Source organism: Coptis chinensis, chromosome 2 (assembly GCF_015680905.1).
Source record: "Coptis chinensis isolate HL-2020 chromosome 2, ASM1568090v1, whole genome shotgun sequence".
NCBI lineage: Eukaryota > Viridiplantae > Streptophyta > Magnoliopsida > Ranunculales > Ranunculaceae > Coptis > Coptis chinensis.
Genome location: NC_141457.1, coordinates 68,883,934 through 68,905,594, shown reverse-complemented (window position 1 = coordinate 68,905,594; position 21,661 = coordinate 68,883,934). Strand labels below are relative to the sequence as shown.

At 34.8% G+C, this 21,661-nt stretch overlaps 1 protein-coding gene and 1 long non-coding RNA gene across 2 annotated transcripts; one reads left to right on the top strand and one right to left on the bottom strand.

Annotated features, from left to right (window-relative positions):
- Positions 1-2,788: 2,788 nt before the first annotated feature.
- On the top strand, positions 2,789-6,510 carry LOC147517411 (uncharacterized). Its single transcript, XR_015213870.1, has 3 exons — positions 2,789-2,926; positions 3,619-3,672; positions 5,814-6,510. It is a non-coding gene; the product is annotated as an uncharacterized LOC147517411 (long non-coding RNA).
- Positions 6,511-18,782: 12,272 nt separating this feature from the next.
- LOC147517410 (F-box protein At5g49610-like) lies at positions 18,783-21,045 on the bottom strand. Its single transcript, XM_086589628.1, has 2 exons — positions 20,826-21,045; positions 18,783-20,162 (listed from the first exon to the last, which is right to left on the bottom strand). Exon 2 carries the CDS (start codon positions 20,157-20,159, stop codon positions 18,996-18,998), a length of 1,164 nt encoding a protein of 387 aa, XP_086445754.1. The 5' UTR covers positions 20,160-20,162; positions 20,826-21,045; the 3' UTR covers positions 18,783-18,995.
- Between the last annotated feature and the right edge of the window lie 616 nt (positions 21,046-21,661).

The window sequence follows — 21,661 nt, the reverse complement described above, 5'->3', positions numbered from 1 at the left end:
CAGTCGAGAATGCTCCCAAGGAAACACGTCAGCCACCTTTTTTCTCTTAGATGGACACCTCAGCTTTTCCAATAATTCGGCAGAAAAAAAATGAATTCTAGGCCCTCTTTTCCCAATTTCAATTTCAATTGTTCATAACCCAAACAAAAAGGAAAGTCCAAAAAATACAAAAAAGAAAGTCCAAAAGGAAAACCCTTCACGCCTCTTTTCCTCTCTCTCTAACCGAACAAAAACGATGGTGAAGAGAAGAGAAAGCTCTCACCACTTTCTCTCTCGCTACAAAAATCTCTCAAAATAAAAAATCCTGGGTTTTGACAATCAGTTGAGTTTTTTTCTCCCTCTTCAAAACCCATTAATTTTCATATCTATAAGTCAAAGAGATAAACCAAAGGTTTTATTTTTATTATACTTATTATCTGTTTGTGTGACAGATCTTTGAGTACAATGGAAGTGCAATTGTTGCAATGGTTGGAAAAAACTGTTTCAACTTCAAACATTGACCAGGTAAGCTGATAATTTGTGCGTAGAGATGTTGGCTTACATCTTTGTTCTCTATAAATATCACTCCCGACATAATATAATTCTATAAATCAAAAGTTTGTACAATTCAATTATCTCAAGTCATTTTTGCTTTCATGATTCCTACTTTCTTTGAAATGTTTGCTGCTACAGTTATGATCCATTTAGCATCAAAGGGCATCGCTATGCTTTAGCATGTAATCATGTAGAAAATAGATGTACAACCATCTACAGTACATAGGTTTTGCTCGTGGAAGAAAGAAAAAGAAATTCATAATTGCCAATAATCTACGACAAAAATTAAGATTTAAGTAGTAGTCTTAGTAGTTAATATTTAGTACATGACCCTCTCATAAATCTTCTTGAACAGTACACTTAGCATAGCTCCCTCAGTCAACCAAAACTGACAAGCAAAACTAGAAGGCTAAGTAACTCAACCGTTCATTCAATCCAGGACTACTTAGCACATACTAAGATACAATAAACATGGATGCTGTATTGGGTAATGTCTATGACTACTTAGCACTGTGCCACTCTTAGTACTTAGTAGGAATTAGGAAGTAGGAATAGTTTTGTGACTTCAATGATTATTTGTTTATTCCTCTTCTATTGTTGTTTGCCCCTATCTTGATTGCTAATTCAGTACTATAGGCAAGTATGTTTTTATATAATATGTACCTTTATGTTGATAATGACATATTGAGTCTCTTTGGCGCTAAGATTCCTAACATTTTAGACATCCTCTAGACGCTTTGCCTGGACAAGAGAGACACTTGAATCCACATTTTTTCCTTTTTTAATAATCTCTTTTTCATACACATTTATCATAAACTTCAGTTAATATCGATTTAATATTAACACTCAAGTAGCAGGTCCAGCGAGGTTGATGCTATCAATCACAAAATCTATGGGTTGATTTTCATACACTTTGTTATTTCTTTCTCTCTGCACACGTAGTAATATAGAATTGATATTACGAGTGGTTATCAGTTGTATTATAGTGCACAATTTCACATTGGTTTACAGTAAAAACATGTGTTTAGTATACAATTTTGGTACAATGCATTGTCATGAGTTTAGTATGAATTCATATTCTCATACAGCTAATTGGTATGAATGATAGATTAGTTCACTTGGTGTTAAGTGAGTTGTAGTTGTAAGAGCACAAGACTCATTACTATTCTTTTTAAATGCAAATCTCACTCATGTATGGTGTGCTGGAGCTGAACTTAACTCAATCGAAGGAGAAGGTAAGGTTTAGACTTTCAGTACGTAGATAGATTATATGATGGGTTTTCTGGCTAGCGACATCCTCACCATTTTTTGAGACCCTAACAACTTCGCTCCTTTCAGTTCATTGATGGATGAACTAAGAAAGCTAGCCTTTAACTCAAAGATTCTTCTAACTGGAATTTTATGCAAACAAATGGGTGGAGATTGGAAATCAGGTTATTGTGCATTGTTTGTGGGCTTTCTAAAGCTACTAACAGTTGAGATGATAGCTGTCTTATTATGATTAAATCACAAATCAGAGATGAGATGTTTTACTAACTCTCATGAACTAACTGTGGTTTTGTTGATATAGGTTTTAAACCTGCCAAGGATGTCCGACATAACATCAACTCATCAAGTAAGAGCAAGCAAATAAACAATTGTTCGTCACAGAAATGAACACGCAATGAAGGTACGTAATTTTATTGGTACTTTCTCTAGAAATTGCATAAATGAATTTAAGTAGTCAATCCTATGACATGTGATACTCAACCAAAATAGAGTAGAATAAACCTATATGGTACACATGACATATATTGAAGGATTAATCTTTTCTAAGACGTGGAAAAATTAATAATTATAATAAAAAAAAAAAATAAGGCTATCAAATCAATTAAGTTATGTGCATATACGTGTTGGTGAAGAATATGAATTATGCTATCTAGACCAAATGAATACTTCACTGAATACCAATAGCATGGATATCTTATATATAAAGCGGATATCAAATTTCCCAATTAGTTTCCGTATTCCCGGTTTTACACCAAAGTTTTTAATGGGAAGGGTACCGGAAAGTTAGACAGCCACTTATTTTTTGTTCTTCATTGAAAGGGTACATTTGTAATTAGCCTGTCACCCGAAAAATAACCCAAAAAGACGCACCGCTTCGAGCAGTTTACCAAAATTAGCAAAACTAAACTGTTCGGTCATCTTCTCTAAACCAATCTCTTTCTCAATTCTCTATCTCTGCACCTTTACATTTTTTTTTCCGGATTGATGCATCAAAGAGGTGATTCTTTGAGATAAATCCGTTCCATGAAGAACTGCAATACCAAATCTCGTTTCGAAGTTCATTAATCTGCAACAAAATTTCTGATTATTTTCCTATCTCTGAACAAAATTGTTGGATTTACTGGTATGTTTTAGTTAGTATTTTTTTTATAATACTTTCTGTAATTTCTTGCAAGTAGACATTAGTATTTTTTATATATAATGCCGAAACTTGCCTTTTGCTTATTTAGCAAATAGAGACAGAGACACCATTTCGCCGTTTCACTCTCCTTCCTGACCAATACCCCACTCTTCCATTTCCAAATTAACTTTAAAATCGAAATACCTTATTTCGAGTTTTCACATTTTACTTTCTTCCCACCAAAACTCGCCGAAATTTCTTGATCGCTGGTAATGGTTTGCAAATAATTATTATCTTCTTCGGATTCAATGTACTATTTTCTTTATGATATTGTCTTCAATTAATCTTCTTTTTGAATTCAAATTAATCTAATCTATGGCCTGCAACTTTGGTATCTTTCTTTTATTTCTTCAGTAGTTCAAACAATTATTTGTGTATCAATCACCAAGACCTGTCTGATAATGATGGAGTATGAACTTTGTTTTTCCACCTATAAGGTTTTTAATTTCAGTTCAAGATCGTAATTAATGTATATGGGGATGACTATTTTTGAATCCATGTTTTGCCTTTGTTCACACCATTGTCATTATATTCCACTTCTTCACCATTGTCATCTTTCATCTTTCTTTCCTTCTCTTTTTCATCATCTTATTAATTTTAATGTACACAAAAAATAAACAATCTTATCTCTGCAGGCATGCAACAATTATTCAAGGCATCCATGGTCATGGGACTTGAACAGGCAATAGGTAAGAGTGGTTTATGAATTTTTACTATATCCAATTCATTTGAACTGTCGTTAGTAGCATCACCAACAATACAAATGCCACGACATGCTCATTCTAAATACAAACCATAACTTTATATTTTGTCTGTTATATTAATTCGCTTAGATGCTCACAGTGGGAACTTAGATTCCCCTCTTTGAATTGAAGCAATCAAATGTGAGGGATCATTGTTATTGCCTAATACCAACCTACAATCAAATTATTAGAATAAGCACTTTTTTCAGTAGTTGATTTTTATTTCTTTGTGGTCCACGCATTATATCAAGTGAAGAAGAAGTTAATGTGTTAGCCAGATGTTGCGAAACTTATGGTTTTAATTCCTTTAGTTTACTCTATGAATTGGTACTCTTCAACTCGGTTTGAGTACATTGTTCCTCCTTCATTTAGCAGATTAGACTTTTGCAGTAGTTTAAGTGTGAAAAAGTTGGCCTATGGAGATCTAAGTGATAAAAGGTTAGTAATTAGTAACTGGAGGTATTGCATTTTATCTTATAATTATACAATGGTATACGCCTATTTTATTTGATCACGGTCATGCGGGTCATTGATACTTCTTGCTCTTTCTTTTTATAAGATACATGAATAACTTAAAAATGGTATAAATTGTTGTCCAACTTTTATATATATGAAGGGTTTCTTACCTCACATGTTAAGAAGAATTTCAGTCTTATCATAAGTTCTTCACATTTTATTGGAAAGTTATTTCTAAATTTCCATGCACGTATTCATGGGGAAGAAGATATTAATCTTATATTTTTTTTTTCAAAAGTTTACTTGCCTTCCAAGGAATTTGTATGAATTTATGCTTATGAAAGATGTATGGTACTCTTATTTTTTTCTTTATGTGATCATGTGTTGCTCATACACTTAGAATAGTTGTATTTAATTAATATATAGATATTAGTTTTAGTTTCTTTAGGCTCTGAATTTCTACTGTGTTAGAAATTATTATTATTATTTCATATCGGGAAAAATGTCATTATGTTACATATATTTTCTTCAAATTTCTTTATGGGGTTTCTGTATACTTCTCGAAACATGTCTTAATAAATTGTTGAATGGTGGTTAAGAAGTAGATGGTCTAATTGGTTCAGTGCACCTATTCTTGATTTGTTGCTCAAGTTTGCTATCAATGTTTTTGATATAGATGATTATTTGGGTTTTGGCTATTTTTGCAGCTTGCAATTTTGGGAAAAAAAGTTAAAGTTGATTGCATGGTTGAGACATTTCTGTCATTGATGAACACAGATAATATGCTTTATGTGTAAGCATTGCTTAAGTTTGGATTTTCCATTATTTTGTTGCATGTTACGTGATTTGTAGAGTTAGCAAAAAGAATGTCACTTCACTATTTTCGTCGTTTATTATTTCACGGTGTAAGTGTTATCATCTCTACTTTCTATTCTTTAGTTGTTCGAGGAACGAAACCCACATAAGGATAGGTGCAAAGAAACCTGTTTGGTTTCAACATTGATAAATGCTACAAATCCATAATTAAGGAATACTAAATTAATATCCTTGAGAGTGGAGTCTAGCATTTTTGTGTTTACTATTAACTTCATTACATTGCAGCAAATTGTTTGTGATATAGGTCAAAGAGATTTCCTCTAGAAATTCGTCAACTTGGCTCTGAAACCAATCTCCTTTGACTTCTCTTTTGTTTGGATTCCTCCCTATTTACTAAATTCTGTGTTTGCAATGTCTCATGCAAGATGTGGATGGCAGTTACCTCATTTCTAATCTTAAATGAACTATATTTGTCTGCTATTCATCTTCATCTTTCAGCCTCATTTAGTTGTCACTCTTTTAATTGTTAGGTTTGAAGTTAGACATTTTTTCTATTATTAATAGTCCTTTTTAAGCCTAGTGATGATCAGTTGCTAAGAGTAGCCACTTAATCATGTATTTATCAAGGTGAGACACAATTTAAGAAACCCACAAATTTGATTTCCCTTACTGTCATGTGTAGAGTAGTTCTACTTAGGATCCCATTACTTATGGTAATTGGTAGTTCTAGATATCGTGATATGAATCACTCTTTTTTTGTAATGTACACAAATCACTGACTTTTAATATGTTTTATGGAATTGCCTATATTACAGTCAGGGTTGCTATTCAAGGGGCTATCTCTACAAATTAGTATTAGTAGACTTCAAGGAGACTCAGTCTTATCTTGGATTTTATCAACTTTGGAGGATATCAACTCAGTACTGAAACTTTTCATTTTGGGGCCAGATAAATGCGATACTTTGAAGTGATAACCTTCTTGAGATAAAAGCATACTGTTTAAGAAGATGATTCCCTACCAGAACGATCATCTCTGTTTGGATTACCTGATCGAAGGCATGTGCTGAAGGGGGCACACTTGCATATGTCTTCCATACATAAGGATCACGCAGGTTCATAACAAATAAGTGCAGTAGGCATAGTGTGATTACAAATGATTTTCATACACTATTGAGTACTCACTTAGATTGATAATATTCCTTATATCTAAGAGCTTCTCTCTTCGACTGCATAACAGAATTTCCATCAAGACCATCTAAGAATCCACTGACGCAGTATATGCATCCATTATGAGGTGTGACGACTACAAAGCTCCTCAGCATGCACCTACAAATCACCTTATCATTGGAGTGTACATAATTCAAACAACTCTTTTCAGGGCAATGACTCCAGTGACAGTTCAATGTAGATAAAGAACTAATACAATCCCAATGTACAATTGGAGATTTCCTATCTGCATTTGTAGATGGTAGTAGTAAATAGCTGATCCTTGGAACGGTGTCATTTTGCTGGTGTTTGTCCAATGCAGCAACCACACTGTTCCATTTTTGGTCAATAAGTAACCTTAAAACAGTAAGCTAGAACTTTGTAGCCACCGAAACCTAGAAGCAAATATGATTACAGTAACAAAATAAAGATCTGAAGTCGGTCATAATGTGATAACCTTATTAAGTCATATCATGCATTATATCGAAAGTAGTTACCTGTTCTGGACTAAGAAGAATGGTGCCAGCGTAAACTATGTTTATCCCTATTGAGCCCTTACTGACAAATAAGTCAAAATCCAAATGCGTGAAACCATTTCCCAGATTACGCTTTACAGCAAGTATAATATTTTCAAAGGAAACATCATCGTCAAAATTTTGCTGCATTTCAATTGTATAGCAATGGTAGATCTCCTCAATGTGAGATGTCGTCTTCATTTTAAGGCAGATCAAGAAATTCATTGTAGTTTATTTGTAAGAACTCCATTCCTAACTTGCTTGAGCATACTAGAATTCAATGTAAATGCAAATCTTTGCGTTTTTGGTAAGGAATGCAATTTTTTTTTTAGCATTTTCTATAGCAGTAAATTATATGATTATGTCAAAATTTTCTTAGCATACTAGATTTTAGTGTACGTAAATGACCGGATGAGTTAGAAAAAAACATGTTCCATTGTTCCACAATAGTTTGGCCACTTTGGTGTATAACTGTAGGTAGCTTTCCATGTCATTCTCACTCTTCTTCCAAATAAAAATTTATTATCTTTGTAACACATGCAACGATGTGTCCGTTTACTCTGTTATAGCACTGAATGCTGGAGATGGATTGGAGCATGTAAACGGAATTCATTATAAACAATGTGATAGACATTAAATAGGTACGCATAAATTACACTACTAAAAAAAAGGGTTTTTATCTCGGTTCTAAAATTAGCCTTATCTCGGTTCTGCTGATAAGAGAGATAATATGTCCTGTAAATGAGATAATATGTCCTGTAATTTAGGTACTAACTCTGAGTATAAATCTGTTATCTCGCCTCTTACTTAACCGAGATAAAATATATGGATTTTACCACTGGTGGATAGGAACTGATATAATAGGAAATTTCATTTATCTCACCATTGTGGAACGGATATAATAGGAAATTTCATTTATCTCACCATTCTAAAACTGATATAATAGGAAATTTAATTTATCTCACATTGAACTGATATAATTGATATTAAACCAAATATCTCGGCACTCAAATGATATAATAACTATTATACCAAATATCTCGGCACTAAAATGATATAATAGTTATTATACCAAATATCTCGGAATAAATTAAAGAAAACAGAAATCCCAAAAAAAATAGAAGTCCAAAAAATATTGAACTCCCGCTCTACAGTACTCGATCTCTATCTCAGGAATATCATTCACGAACTCACGATAATGGCAACTGCCATTCTAATCCCAACTATCTAGCCCCACCCACTATCTCTTGGCAGATATTGCCCTCTCTTCACCTCGCACCAACTCAGAAACGATTTCCACTACCCATTTCGTAAATTAATTTGTTTATTGTCTAATTACCATCGTTGTTTGTCTCGATTGATACTACAATTTAGGTTAGGTTTAATGCGCATTTGCAGTTCATATGGTTTGGCTCTCCGTTTTGGTGGTTTAATATTCCAGGTTTTATGCTTACCTTTTGCATTCGGATGGTTTTGCTCTCTCAAAATTAATTGTTTGTTTTCTTTTGTTTTAAGATGAAGATGTGAATACCCTTATGTTGCTTACAAGGTTGTACTGTTAGGTTGAGGCAAGGCCCATTTACTAGGTCATATCATCCTATAGATGTAAATGATCGTCTTTTATCTTGGATGGTTGTTGTAATAGATAATTTAATGGGTGAATGGATCAAGGAAGAGCCTGTCATTAATAATTTGTTGCATCAACTCGATTGATACTTCTACTATCAATGTGTGGTTCAGAGTGCACCGATCGTCCAAAGGCTTTGGAGTCCTTATGTTTAAGCTGGGATGATATATATGCATCATTTTCATTGATTCCGTGAGCATCAGTGTATACCTAGTTTCTGTATATCTTGAAAAACAAAAGTTTACATGAATCTAAAGTCGATTCTTATCTCTGACATCTTGCTGTTAAGCATTATTTCTTTAGATATTTGACGACTGTCTTCTATTGAAATGCTTATTTTGTAGCTAGTTGGGGGTGTGGTTATAGTAATAATGCTACCCGTGGTGTTGTTGACTACACAATCTGCATCCTATGTGTTCACTCATTTTGAGACAGCTCCAGGGTCCATTGGGATCACAAGCAAAACACATGCAGTCATTCTATATGTTCTTGTTAGTCAGTACTCATTGTATGGATATGATGATGCAGCACATTTAACGGAGGAAACAAAAGGAGCTGACAAGAATGGTACAATAGCAATTCTTTCTAGTATATTGATGATCTCGTTATTTGGATGGGCATATATCTTAGCCCTTACTTTTAGCATGCAGGTATTGTTTATAAACTGTTTTTACAGTTATAGTTACCTACTGAACTCATTTTGTTTAACATAGATTTGTAATTCTTAGAGCTACTTGTATGATGTTAACAGTGAGACAGCTGGAGCATTTGTACCAGCTCAGATTCTCTATGATGCATTCCACATAAGATATAATAATTCCACTGGAGCAATCAATTTGCTCTTTGTTATTTGGGCTTCCTTCTTCTTTGGCGGAATTTCAATCACTACGAGTGCAGCTAGAGTGGTATGTAAATACTACTTTTCTCCACTAATAGTCGTGGAACCTTTTGAGTAATTTGTTGTTATTATTGTTTTCTTCTGGACTGAAGAAACCATGGCAGAGGGATGTTTTGAGTGTATCAGGTCATTAAGTACTAGGCAAAAGAAAAGATTTGTAAAGTACGCTTCCTTTTCCTCTAGAATGTAACACATTGAGTTTCTTCATATCAACTATTTTCTGTTGCCATGGTCAAGCCTGATTTAGTCTCTTAGACATCACTAATAACCCACAGGTGAGAGACCTTTGAGTTCATAGTTGTCACCTTTTGAAGCATTATTTAGTCACAGAACTGTGAGATGGTCAAAGAAGAACTAGCACAGATGGTTTATAGTCTCTTAGACATAACTAGTAACCCAAAAGCTCATTCGAAGCACCACAAAGACATTTTCCTTACACAGCGATACCTTGTCATTTTCAGGTGTACGCTCTGTCAAGGGACAACGGAGTCCCCTTGTCATTTGAGGGTATGTTTGTTTTATTACTTTTTTAGATTTATATTATTTTGTGTCATATATGATTATTATAATTGTATGATTGAAGCAATTGTTATTCTAAATTTTGGGTCTATGATAATTGACTGCTAGTTATTCATTGGTGACTGGTATGATTATTGGAGAGTTGAACAAGGTTAACTATGTGTTGATATTTTACGCATTTTGACTAGTTAATAGGATAATGAAAGGATATGGTGAACAAGTAAATAATAAAACAATAGAATCATTTGTGTGTGTGTGTGTGGAAGTGGGATTTTTGCAAGAAAGTAGACGCCAAAGTGTGCAAGGACATGAAAGCGTTTGAACATGTGGTGTTTGTGATATGTGGGTTTTTCGTGAAAGCATTTGTGAAAGCATTTGGTGTTTGTGATATGTGGGTTTTTCGTGTAGTGTCTACTTAATTGCGGTTTGAACATTTGGGGTTTGAATGCATGTAGGAGTGGTTACAAGAGAGGAAATTGAATATATGGTAGGTAAAGTTGTTGAAGAGAAAAAGAGCACTATCCTAAAATCGAGGTATCGTACGGAGGGTGAGCTGTTTGCTTAAGTGCGAAAATAATTCCTTGGGATAATACAAAGACGGTTAAGGTGACACACTAAGAACCTGTTATTGCATAGTATTTGTGACTATTATTGTTTGCATAGTATTTTAGCGACCGCTCTGTGCTAAGGGTATGTAATACAAAGGAAATGCTTGATAAGCAATAGGAGGCAGAGTTTTTTTCTCGTTTCCCCCTAGAACCGAATGGATACCTACATATAGGTCATGGTAAGGTAATATCTTCTTTCAGTGAGTTTCTTGAGATTTTTATTTTCTTTGGGAATAATTGATCAATTACTAGTAGTTTTACAGGCTATGTTTGTTAGCTTTGGCATGACAAAAGTGATGGATGTTGCTACTTGCAGTAAGGTCCCTCTTAGATTTCCTTTTTTGCTTATGGAATAATGCTTATGACTTGACAAAAAAACATTTAATCTAGAACATTGTAATCCCCCCCCCCCCCCTACCTACCTACCCATTCATTGGAGGTAATGTAGGGAGTCGTTTCTGCAATTTCTATCTCTATTATATTTATTTTAAATGCACAAAAGTATCTATTCATTAACAACGTTTTCCACTCTTAGGTCAAGTGGTTTAAGAAAGTTGGAGATTCTGTAAGTAAAGGGACACCGTTTGGCAAAGTTTCTGGTAAGGTCACTGCTGCAATATTTTTATACTTGTCTTAACCCTTCCTTTTTTTGCCCTTCTCCTTTTGTTTATATTCTCTCTTATTGTGTGGTTCTATTGCTTAGAAGTAACTTCTAAGCATTGTGAGGACCCTGCATCTATCCTACTAGAGCTTCATTGGGGTGAGATAGCTTCTAATGACACACATAGTAATGATGTCCTTGAGCAATCAAATAATTTTGTTCAGGTAGGGCCTCCACTAAAGATGCACTTCAAGTTGAGTCCTCGGTTGCCAAGCGTTCCGCTCCAGAGCGTGGAGATATTCTTATTAACATCAATGACCGATTCCCTCGGTATTTCCTGTCAGATATATTTTCAAAGGAAAGATTGACTGAAGACTCCTCTAGCATAAGTACATTGTACAGTGACGGAACTGGATTGAGCATGAACATGGAAAACCATGATCCTAAACATTGGTCATTCGTTCAGAAGTTAGCACAAGATGAGTTTGTTAGAAATGATGTTTCTCTTATGGATCAGGACCATCTTGGATATTCGTCTCCACTTACTAAAGTTGACGAAGGGAGTCCTGGAGCCTATAATTTTTCACAGCTGACGACCGATGTGAATAGGTCCTTGGATTCTTAACAAAATGTTGAGTAGGAAATTCAGCAGGAACCATCTGTAAGGAGGAAATTCAGTAGGAACCATCTGTCTCAGTTCTTGAATATATAGAGAAAGGTTAAAAAAATGTCTTATTATAGTTCGAATAATAGTAGTTGATACAATATTTGAGTTTCTATAAATAAATGATTGATCACTAGTACTCTTTGAAAGTTAAGATCATGTTCGACATTGTTCTTTCTTATCTTAATGAAATAAGTTCTTTAAAGAATTTACTTATGTTAGGTTGCTTTTGTTAATTGGTGTTGATGTTTATGAATATGAAAAGGAATATATGTAGTGGTTTGGGACATGTTTTTATTTGCTGGTTAATTGTCATGAGCAATACCAACAAAAAATGACAAAGGGTGAGATAAAAGGTTGTCCAATAATCTCCCTTTCCAAAAGAATTTATCACGGTTATTTTTTAATATTATCTCGGTTTCAATAAAAAAAATATCTCAGTTTTCTTCTTTACTAATTGGTTTCAATCAACAATTTATCTCGGTTTTATTTAGAAAACCGAGATAATATATTTAGATAAGATATCAGACTTCTGAGATAATTTAATAGTTTATTACCTCGGTTTTATAGAACTTTATTATCTCAGTGGATTTTACCTCGGTTGTTTTTTTTACCTCGGTTGTTTTTTCTTAGAAGACCGAGGTAAATACTCTAACATCTCACCTTTTAGCTGAGCTTATAAACCCTTTTTTTAGTAGTGTTAGTAGGTATATGTTCTTTTGCCTTTATCAAACTCTGAGAACGAACTCGAATTATTTCTCAAGTGTTGAGGGCCCTAGAAGTATGTATTTTTCAGTCCTTTTTTACTATGGTCAATTGTGTATTACTAATTATGGTGACGGCAGCAACTCATTTAGACTCTAAATTTATGACTATATTTGGTTATTAGATATTTTTTTGTTGGAATTTGATTTGTAATGCAACAGTGATGTTACTAATGGCTATTAGATTTGTTCTGCCATCTAATAGTGATGCGACAGGATTTACGTAAATAGTTGTTCTATAAAACTGCCTAACAAGTAAGCTGAGCATCTTTCCCTTATGTCAAAATTTCTCAGTGAGGGATAAGGTTTAGTTTAGTGGCCTTCCTAAATAAGCTACAATCAAGTGATGCATAACAGAGTCTGACAGAAAGTCCAACTTAGATAGATTTTCATCCAAGCCAAACCAACAGACATAATCCCCGACCTCCAACTATGTTAGTACCATAGGACTTCCCAGTTGACCATCAAATCTTGGCCGGAGCAGGCTTACTTTGGAGAACCAGCACTCATGGAATGATTTTAGAACTGAAGGAATGGCTATAGTTCCTGGTGTACATTGAGAATGCATGGCTATAGTTCCTGTACATTGGAAATGATATATGTCTTTAACCTGATTCACAATCAACTTGCAGTTCAAGCTTTTGTAGGGTATGTCATGCCTTGGTAGCTCGAAGCAAAATGGCTAAGAGAAATTCAAAAGTTTCAGGAATGAAGGATTAGGTACTCATAAATGGCATGAAACCAAACAATTACCAAGATGGGAACAACGTCAGGCCATACTTTGTTACTAGAACAGAGATTCTTTTCACTGTAAATGGTAATGTTAAGGGAAAAGCTAATATTTGCCAACCATTCTCTTGACGAAAATGTTCCACGAGACTACCATTTGGGTTAATATTTATATTCTCTGCATCCTTGCAATGAACCATGCTACAGTAAGCCCATGTCAAGAGACTCTGCACAAATACCATTCATCCAATGCAATCAACAGGCAAAATATCTAAAATCAATGCTACATAAAACGACCATTCATCCAATGCAATCAATACATAATGCTCCTCGAAAAACCAAGCCACCACTACCAAGTACAATGACATGTCACCAACCAAGTCACAGCGTCACCACCAAATGGCAGTCGACGACAGGTGCTAGCGTGGCAGTATTGTTCAAGTTGATTTTGGAACCACTGGTGCTAATACAGATATTGAGTCCTCACTTGAAAGATTTGGAATCAGTACCAGTGATGTGTCACTTAATTTAGGACTTCAACACAACGGAAAACTCCCGGAGAACAACCGATTTTCAGTTAGCGACTTTGCAAGCTGCTAAAATTTGGACTACAAGTATATCATACTTTCTTTTTGCCCTTTCATTTTAATTTACCCCTCTCAATTATTTTTGGTAAATATATATGAATGGAAAATGTAGCTTTGTGTTAGTTAGCTAGATGAGAATGAGAACTACTAAAACATTTCTAACATCTTATATGTTTTTGGTAAATCTAGGTTTTGTATTTTGATATCAATGCCAGAAAGCTTTGTATCATTTCAATAACCTTCAGGACTCAGAAGTACCATGTGCTATTAACTAGACTAATTATCCAACCGTGCTTCTGATATTGCACCAGATATTATAAAATTGATGTCTGTGTTTCAGAGAGGGGACTGTGGGACTTGGCTGTTATATGAACCTCTGGTCCACACCACTAGGAGAGAATCGCAGTTCTTCCTACATCTATACTTTTATTAAGATATAAGATCTTTAATGTTAAACAAACTATCAACAATAGCTACTAAATGAACACTATCAACAATAACGAATTGAGTTTTTATGAATGAAAAAGATAGTGGATGTAGAAAGGTACCTGTTGAGTAGACTCTAAGGTGGTCTAGCTTAACCCTATATTTTTGAAAATTTACTTTAATAGAAGAGAATGTGACACTGGAACCAACTCCTCTTTTTGGATGTCTTTTAAGTTTTCTTAAATATACATTAAGGAGCTGGTAAGAAGTGATAAACTTAAGCGTGCTTATTTTCGACGTTAAGTTGCAAAAATAGTATCAACTATGGGTTGTAGCAATAAGCACTTAACGTGATTAAGGCTGATTAATGAGCAAATGGATGACATTTCTAAACCCGACTTGATCCAAGGAGAGGTACTATTCAATTTCCACTCTTATTTGTTCTTTTGTTTTTCCATGGGACACAATGTTGATTTTTGGTACCCGTGAAAAACTAATGTTTTGGATTGATATTGGTTTATTGCCATGAATGAGTGGTAACATTGGCGATGTACGACAATCTTATGGTTTGTTTGATGTATAAGTCAAATATTAGACAAACTCTATAACTAGGACAGTGTTACTGCATTTACTTCGAATCGTTGGTCTAGGAATATATATTGCGAAATTGTGTTTGGCAAAGAAATTGGAAGCTAGCGAATAATCTAATTGCATTGTTTCCAGCTTTCCATAATATCAGTAATTAATAGTTGTTGTTTACAATTATGTTTTGTTGTCAAATTGAGAATTGGATTTTCAACACCTTGAACAGTTGAAGGACTTCTACACAATATAGCTGTATGGGTTTCCGTATTTTCAAAACTTTTGAGAAGTCTTTGTTTTGAAGACTTCAGATATTAATAAGCCTCTTGGGTAGATAGCAAATTTGTCCAGTAGTTGCACACTTGCTAAGTCTTCATGAATAATCTGCCTTGTGCTAATACTTGGTTACATATGGCTTTTTTTATTGTTTGTATGCCTTTAGGTGTGAATGTATGATATTTCGTTTGAGTTGCTTGCAAAATTGGAAAAGAGACCTAAGGATCTTGAGTATAGACCTGCAAGGATATATGCTCAATTGATGATGTGGAGCATGAAAACATCATTGGAGATGATGAAGATAGCCCGGAAAGAGAATTGTAGGTAATCTCAGCAGTTACTTTTGGACGACAATTATTTCAACTTACGCTGTAGTAATTTGTAAGGACACTGCGGATAGCTTGGGAAAGGAGTCGGAGGAAAGTTCGAAAAGCTATGGAGAGTTTGAAGAAGGCATTTTATGGTTTTTGGATTGTATTTTGATCCATAGTTTGGGATTTCGGAATTCCGACAAATCCAAAAATCAAAATTCATCAAATTTCGACCCCTATCATATTCAAAATTTCGATTGATTTCGGAATAATCAATATTTCGACTCTATATTCGGAATTTCAATTTTTTGAAAAAGCGAAATATTGAGCGGAATTCCGAGGTTTCGTTCGGAATCACGAACACTGTTTTGATCTTTGTAATCTATCATTTTTGCTGATATAATCTTAATCGAGCTTGATAGACGATATTTTTCTGCATTTTCTACCATCTATTTATATACTATTTTCAGTGTCTAACAAAGATGTGTCGAAGATGATAATATAGGTTTGAATTCATTATTAATTTCAGGAATCCTTATTCATGAGCTTCTTTGTTAATTCATAAATCACAGGTTAGTAATTTGGTTTTATTAGAGGATATTTTTTGTTTTTTTTTATTCTGTCATTGGTTACTAGGGGAAAAATTAGCATTATTACTTCACTGCTATTCATTCGTACATTACTATGCAGGACTGATGATCTTAAGGCAAAATTGTGTGGGATCTCAAGTACACCAACTTTGTACAGTAACCGCGCATAGATATTGGAAGATGTATAAGTTGATTCAAGATGTAATAATGTTTCTAAAATATATTCAGGGCATCATACTAATTGTGGGATGTATGTCAATGACTGTTGTTAACATTCTCTTTATAACTTTTGGCTGTTGCATAAATCATGTATTTCGATTTATATATTGGATCTTGGAAAATGTTGCGCAAAATACAAGTTTTCAATCTTAGATAATGTCCCTAATATATATATTTTTTTATGGGAGATAATGTCTTTGATACTTATTTTTTATGGGAGATAATGTCCCTGATACACATCAATGTGTTCTTTCTTTTTTGGTTACATCAACGTGTAGTTATTTTTAAGAGATGCAGCAAATCTATATTTTCAATTGAACTCTGATTCAGTTTCCTATCCTTTAGTTATACAATTGTCATATATGAGTTTCCAAATGCTTTGAACAAGAAATGTTTATTTTTTATATTCAATATTGACCACCTTAATGGCACAAAAAATGCTTCTAAAGGAAGAACTCAACCATGTTGGATATACAATAAATACATGTATATATTATTCTTCCAATCAAGACATTTTCAATTACATTGTTGATTTGGCCACGTGCAAGCACATGCACTTTTGCTAGTATATATAAGTGTTTCTGGGTAGTGTGTTAGTACTGAAATTGGCACATTTCATTCCTTCAAGCATATGGTATGCAGATGGAGAGACCATTGTGTTCAATGAATATAATTTGGTTATCGCTTAAATATTTGGTATGTTTTGAGTGTTCTATTTTTTGATTATTGTGTTATATTTTGATAGTTTATATAATTCGGTTATTGCTTAAACATATGGTATGTTTTGAGTGTTCTATTTCTTGATTGTTGCGTTATATTTTGATAGTTTTATATAGGTGAGGATGACAAAGATTGTTATTTAGAACAATAATAACCCAAAAATAGAAATAAAACTCTTTAAAAAAAATTAGAAAAATATAAACCCTTCAAACAAAACAAAGTATACATATATTATAAGCAATGAATCATTATATATCAATATACATATATTATTTATTCAAGTGGATTTTAGGCTTTTGAGTCATTAGCTATCTATGTAGCAAGTCCAGCTATGGGCCGGGGCCAAATGGCTAGTATAGTTCAAAACATGAGAAAATCTGCTGTCCTTGGAGCCGTTGGAGGCATGATCAACAAAGTGGTCAGGACTCTTTAAACGTGGACTTCAAAAATCACCGCCATGACATGAATCGCTATAAAGAAAGTTCGTAAAGAAGTTTTTGACTCATCAATCAACAGTCAACACCCATAGATAATAGCCTTTATTCGTCACTCAATAAGAACTTACGAAGTATATTTGTACTTTCATCATTAGGTTCATCTGCCACAAGCAAATTTACAATCATAGATTTAGTTACTGCATTAACAGTGAAACCATTCTCCACCATTGCATTTAAATATTGCACTGCAATACGAAAACACTTCTCTGCGAGATAACCTTGAACTAAGATATTGAATGTCACGTCATCTGGAGCAATGCTCTTCTCTTCCATATCTATCACCAAGCTTTGAGCATCATTTAATAAACCTTTCTTACAACAACTTTGGTAGAGAGGCTCTGAAATAGTTCCTTTGCTTTCAACAACTTTTCTTCTTTGCACATAAAGTGAATAATATTGTTATTTATCACAACATCAGCTCCCATTGTTTTCCATCAAATGAATCAATTCCATTGCGTCAGAAAGACCACCATTAGCACACAAGCCTTCTATAAATATAGCATAAGTGACAATGTTTGGACTTTGCCCACGAGTTCGCATGTCTTCAAAAATCTTCTTTGCATCCTCAACTCTCCCAACCTTTACATAGCCCAACACTCATAAGGGTGCTATATGTAACAACACCAGGTTTGACTTCGTTGCAGTTCATACCGTTAAAGAGTTTCATAGCCTCGTCTAATCTCTTAGCTCTGCAATAACCATTAAACAAAGTTGTATAATGTAACTAATAATGCTTGGTTCCAGACCACCGTCCACCAGTGGAATCCATTAATTTGTACATCGATAAAACAGTATAGTGTCTGGTCTTGACAAGGGCTCCTAGCAATTGATTGAAAGAGAAAATAGAAGGCAAGGGTCCCCGCATTTGAAAAAGCCCAATGCCTCGTCAAGGCCCAGTGTTCCTGATTTACAACGATCTCTAACCAATTTCTCTAATAAATGTATGGGTGGAATTGGGAGATGAGTGATGTGAGTGGTGATTTGTACTAGTAGTAGTTTTGAAACGAAATAATGAAAAAGAAGAATAAATAGGAGAGTGAGTACCAGAATAAACCCTTCTTAAAATCGCCATGACCCAAAATGAAAAGAGGACAGCAGCTGGAATCCCGTGTCAAGAATGAGGTCTGTGAGACTGTAACTGAAAGAGGAATTGGTGTGGGTTTGGGTCCATATCTTAGGCCGATAACTAACAAAGCACCCTCAAAGCTCAACTTTTTGTGCTTCGCATGAAACTGATGAAAGAGTAGCCTTTGGAAACACTGACTGCCAACGTAGATAGTAATGACTGTAACACACACATGCTTGGAAGTAACTCGAGAAAAAGTATGATGAAAAGAGAATGCACTGTTACATTTGAGTTTTGAGCGCATGTGTTGCAGAAAACGGGTATGTGCTCAATCAATGTCTCAACTAACTCCACAAAATTTGAATTCAGTGCAAGATAATTGTCAGAAAAGCTTAAATATGACTAACATGCAGAAGCTATCACAAAGCATTAAATCAACAAGCTCAGCACTACATACAATGATACAAAGGTGCCCAAGTCGCCAACCCTAAAATTTATCAGAAACTTAGCATAAGATTACATCCCAAAATGTTGCAACAGCCGCTCAGAATTTCAAAAAACGTACGTTGAAAGATAATGGTGTCCTTGCCAATTAAGCAGATCCCAAAGGTGCCAAACTCATGCTATATGGAAGCGCTCTCAAGAAGCCAAGTTGCGATCCCAGTTTGTCAATGCTGAAGAGCTCCAACATCGTTCTAGTCTCAAAGTTATACAAATAGATCTTTGTGCATACCTCGAGCTCTTCGTTTTGATAACTATAATTGCAACGTAATTTAACAAGTAAAGTCCCATCCTTGTACACTAAAGGTTCAATCCAAGTTGGAATTACAAAATCATCGGGAACCAGCCTAGCAGCTCTTTTGGCGTCATTATAAAGAAAATGTGGATTCCCTTCCTCCATTTCAGATAGTGAAATCAAGTGTTTGAGTACCCATTTCGGTTCGCTGTCCATCAACCAAACTTGAAAACCAGCCTCAGATATTACAATAAAATGAAGACGATCATTAGACTCTCCAATGCAAACTTCACAAAGGCCTTGACTTCTATATATCCTTTCAACCGGTAAACCAACAAAACAAAATTCCTCAGTTACCACATCAAAGGCAAGGATTACATCCCCATAAGTCATCCAGTATAACATTCCACTAGCAAAAACCACCTGGCCATCAGGCACACAATTGTAATTATCACCACAAACGCGAAGTTCCAATTTGCTCCATTCTTTTGTTTTAGAGGAGTAAACTTGCAACAAAATGGTCAATAAAGTTTCCTTACAGACACAAGCCAGTTTGAAGTTTGACAATTCGTCCACTGGATAACAAAACGGATCGAAAGCCAATGCAAAGTCTTGATGGAGAACAGTGCCCTTAGGCCACTCAATTTGGACATACTCCTTTTTTATGGGGTTGCAAACGTAGATAAGCTTGTCACGAGCGTTCGAATCGTCACAACTTTTACAACAAAGAAGTCCATTGCTTGATGCAATAAGCTCAACCATCTCAGGGAGGAAATCCAAGACTGTGTCTTGCAAAATGGCTTGATCATTTTTAACCGAAAAATATTTGACCGGGTACGGCACATCCCAAGTATCCTGGAAGAAGAAACCAGAGGTGACAGTTTTTACCCTATGACATTGAAGTCTTCGAAATGAATTGTTAGAAATAAGGTCGCGCCACCCTTTGGAAACAGACTCAAATCTGAGTAGAGACTTAGCCGGCAATCGAGATAGGACTTCACTTATAGTGTCCTTCTCCATATCCTATAATATGAGAAAAAGAATAATTACAAGGAGGCAATGATTCAATCATTTAAAATGTTCTGAACACAAAATAAGGTAGCTCAAATAAAAAGTAAGCACTACTTGCGGGAACTCATATAGACTGTTGTGTACTTTGCCTTTTTATTGTAACTGGTATGACCTATTTGCAGGATTTTGTTTGACAAATGTTCTAACAGTTCACGTGCAAATTTTATTTCTTTCCATTATTCAATCCAGAACAACCCCGTAACTTTCTCTTTCATTTTGGTTACATCCATGACCACTAATCATCTATCGACAAAGCAAAAAGAAGCTGAGAAGACACTCTGCATACAAACATGAATATTAACTAGATCCTATATAAAACAAGCAGGAAAATCTCACAAATTGGAAACGACCCATGGTCAAATAACTCGGTTACATATTCCAACTCGTTAGCCGAGTTAGTATTAACTCTGACTCGTTCAGGTCAAACGCGGGTTATAAACTCCAATGCTCCCACACCCATCTCATTACATATTCTCAAGTACCCAAGTAGACAACAAGGAAATAATCCATTCACACAGAATGTCGTGAACATACAATAAGGTAGGTCAAAGACAAAAGTAACGTTTAAACTGCATATTAATATAAGTGTTGTGAAATACAATGTTTATGACTGACCTAATTGCGGCATCTTGTTTCAACCCATATTTTAGCTCGTGTGGATCCAAAAAAGAACATAACAAAACAAAAGAGTAGCATCGGTAGTTATCCCAAAAAGAGAGTTCTAATTACATACGAAGTCTAGATAGAGTAAATCCCCAAGCTTCCAATTTCAACTATATATATAGAAGCTAAAACTGAAAAACAAAGTAATAAAAATGCGTAAAAATTGCAGATTCAAGAGAAAGAAAGGTAACTTACGGGTAATCAACGTTGCAGAGATGGGCACAGCTTTCTCTAATTTGAGCTCAGTCCCAATTTCTAAGTCCAAGTGTCCAGACAATGACGCCAACTGGCCCAGCATGCAGCAAAATCTCGTAATCGAGGTTTGGACTGATATTTCGTCATTACTGCCGGCAGGTTACATAAATATATGTCGGTCCTCCAGATAGATTGACGATAAAGTGCGAAATTATATGTTTTTTTTGTCGAAATATTTAATGTAGTCTGTAACAATCTTCCAGGGAGGGAAAGTGAGAGACAGGGAGAGAGAGTTTAAAATTTTAATGTCGATTCTAATTAATAGCTATATTCAGTAGTAGTCGATAAGCTAAATTGACAACGGAAGAAAAAACTTGCAAGCTTTACACTTTTAGAGCATCTCTAGGTGGCTTTATATTTGGTCGCATCCTTCAAATTTGAAGGAATGCGTCGGAATTTGCCGAAATTCCATCTCTAGGTGGTAGTATTTGTGGTCGCATCACCTGTTTGTTCGTATTTTTGTTCGCAAATTTGGCAATTTGGATGCGGATGCGGAGCGACATTAGTAATGTCGCGCGCCATTGCAAATGTCG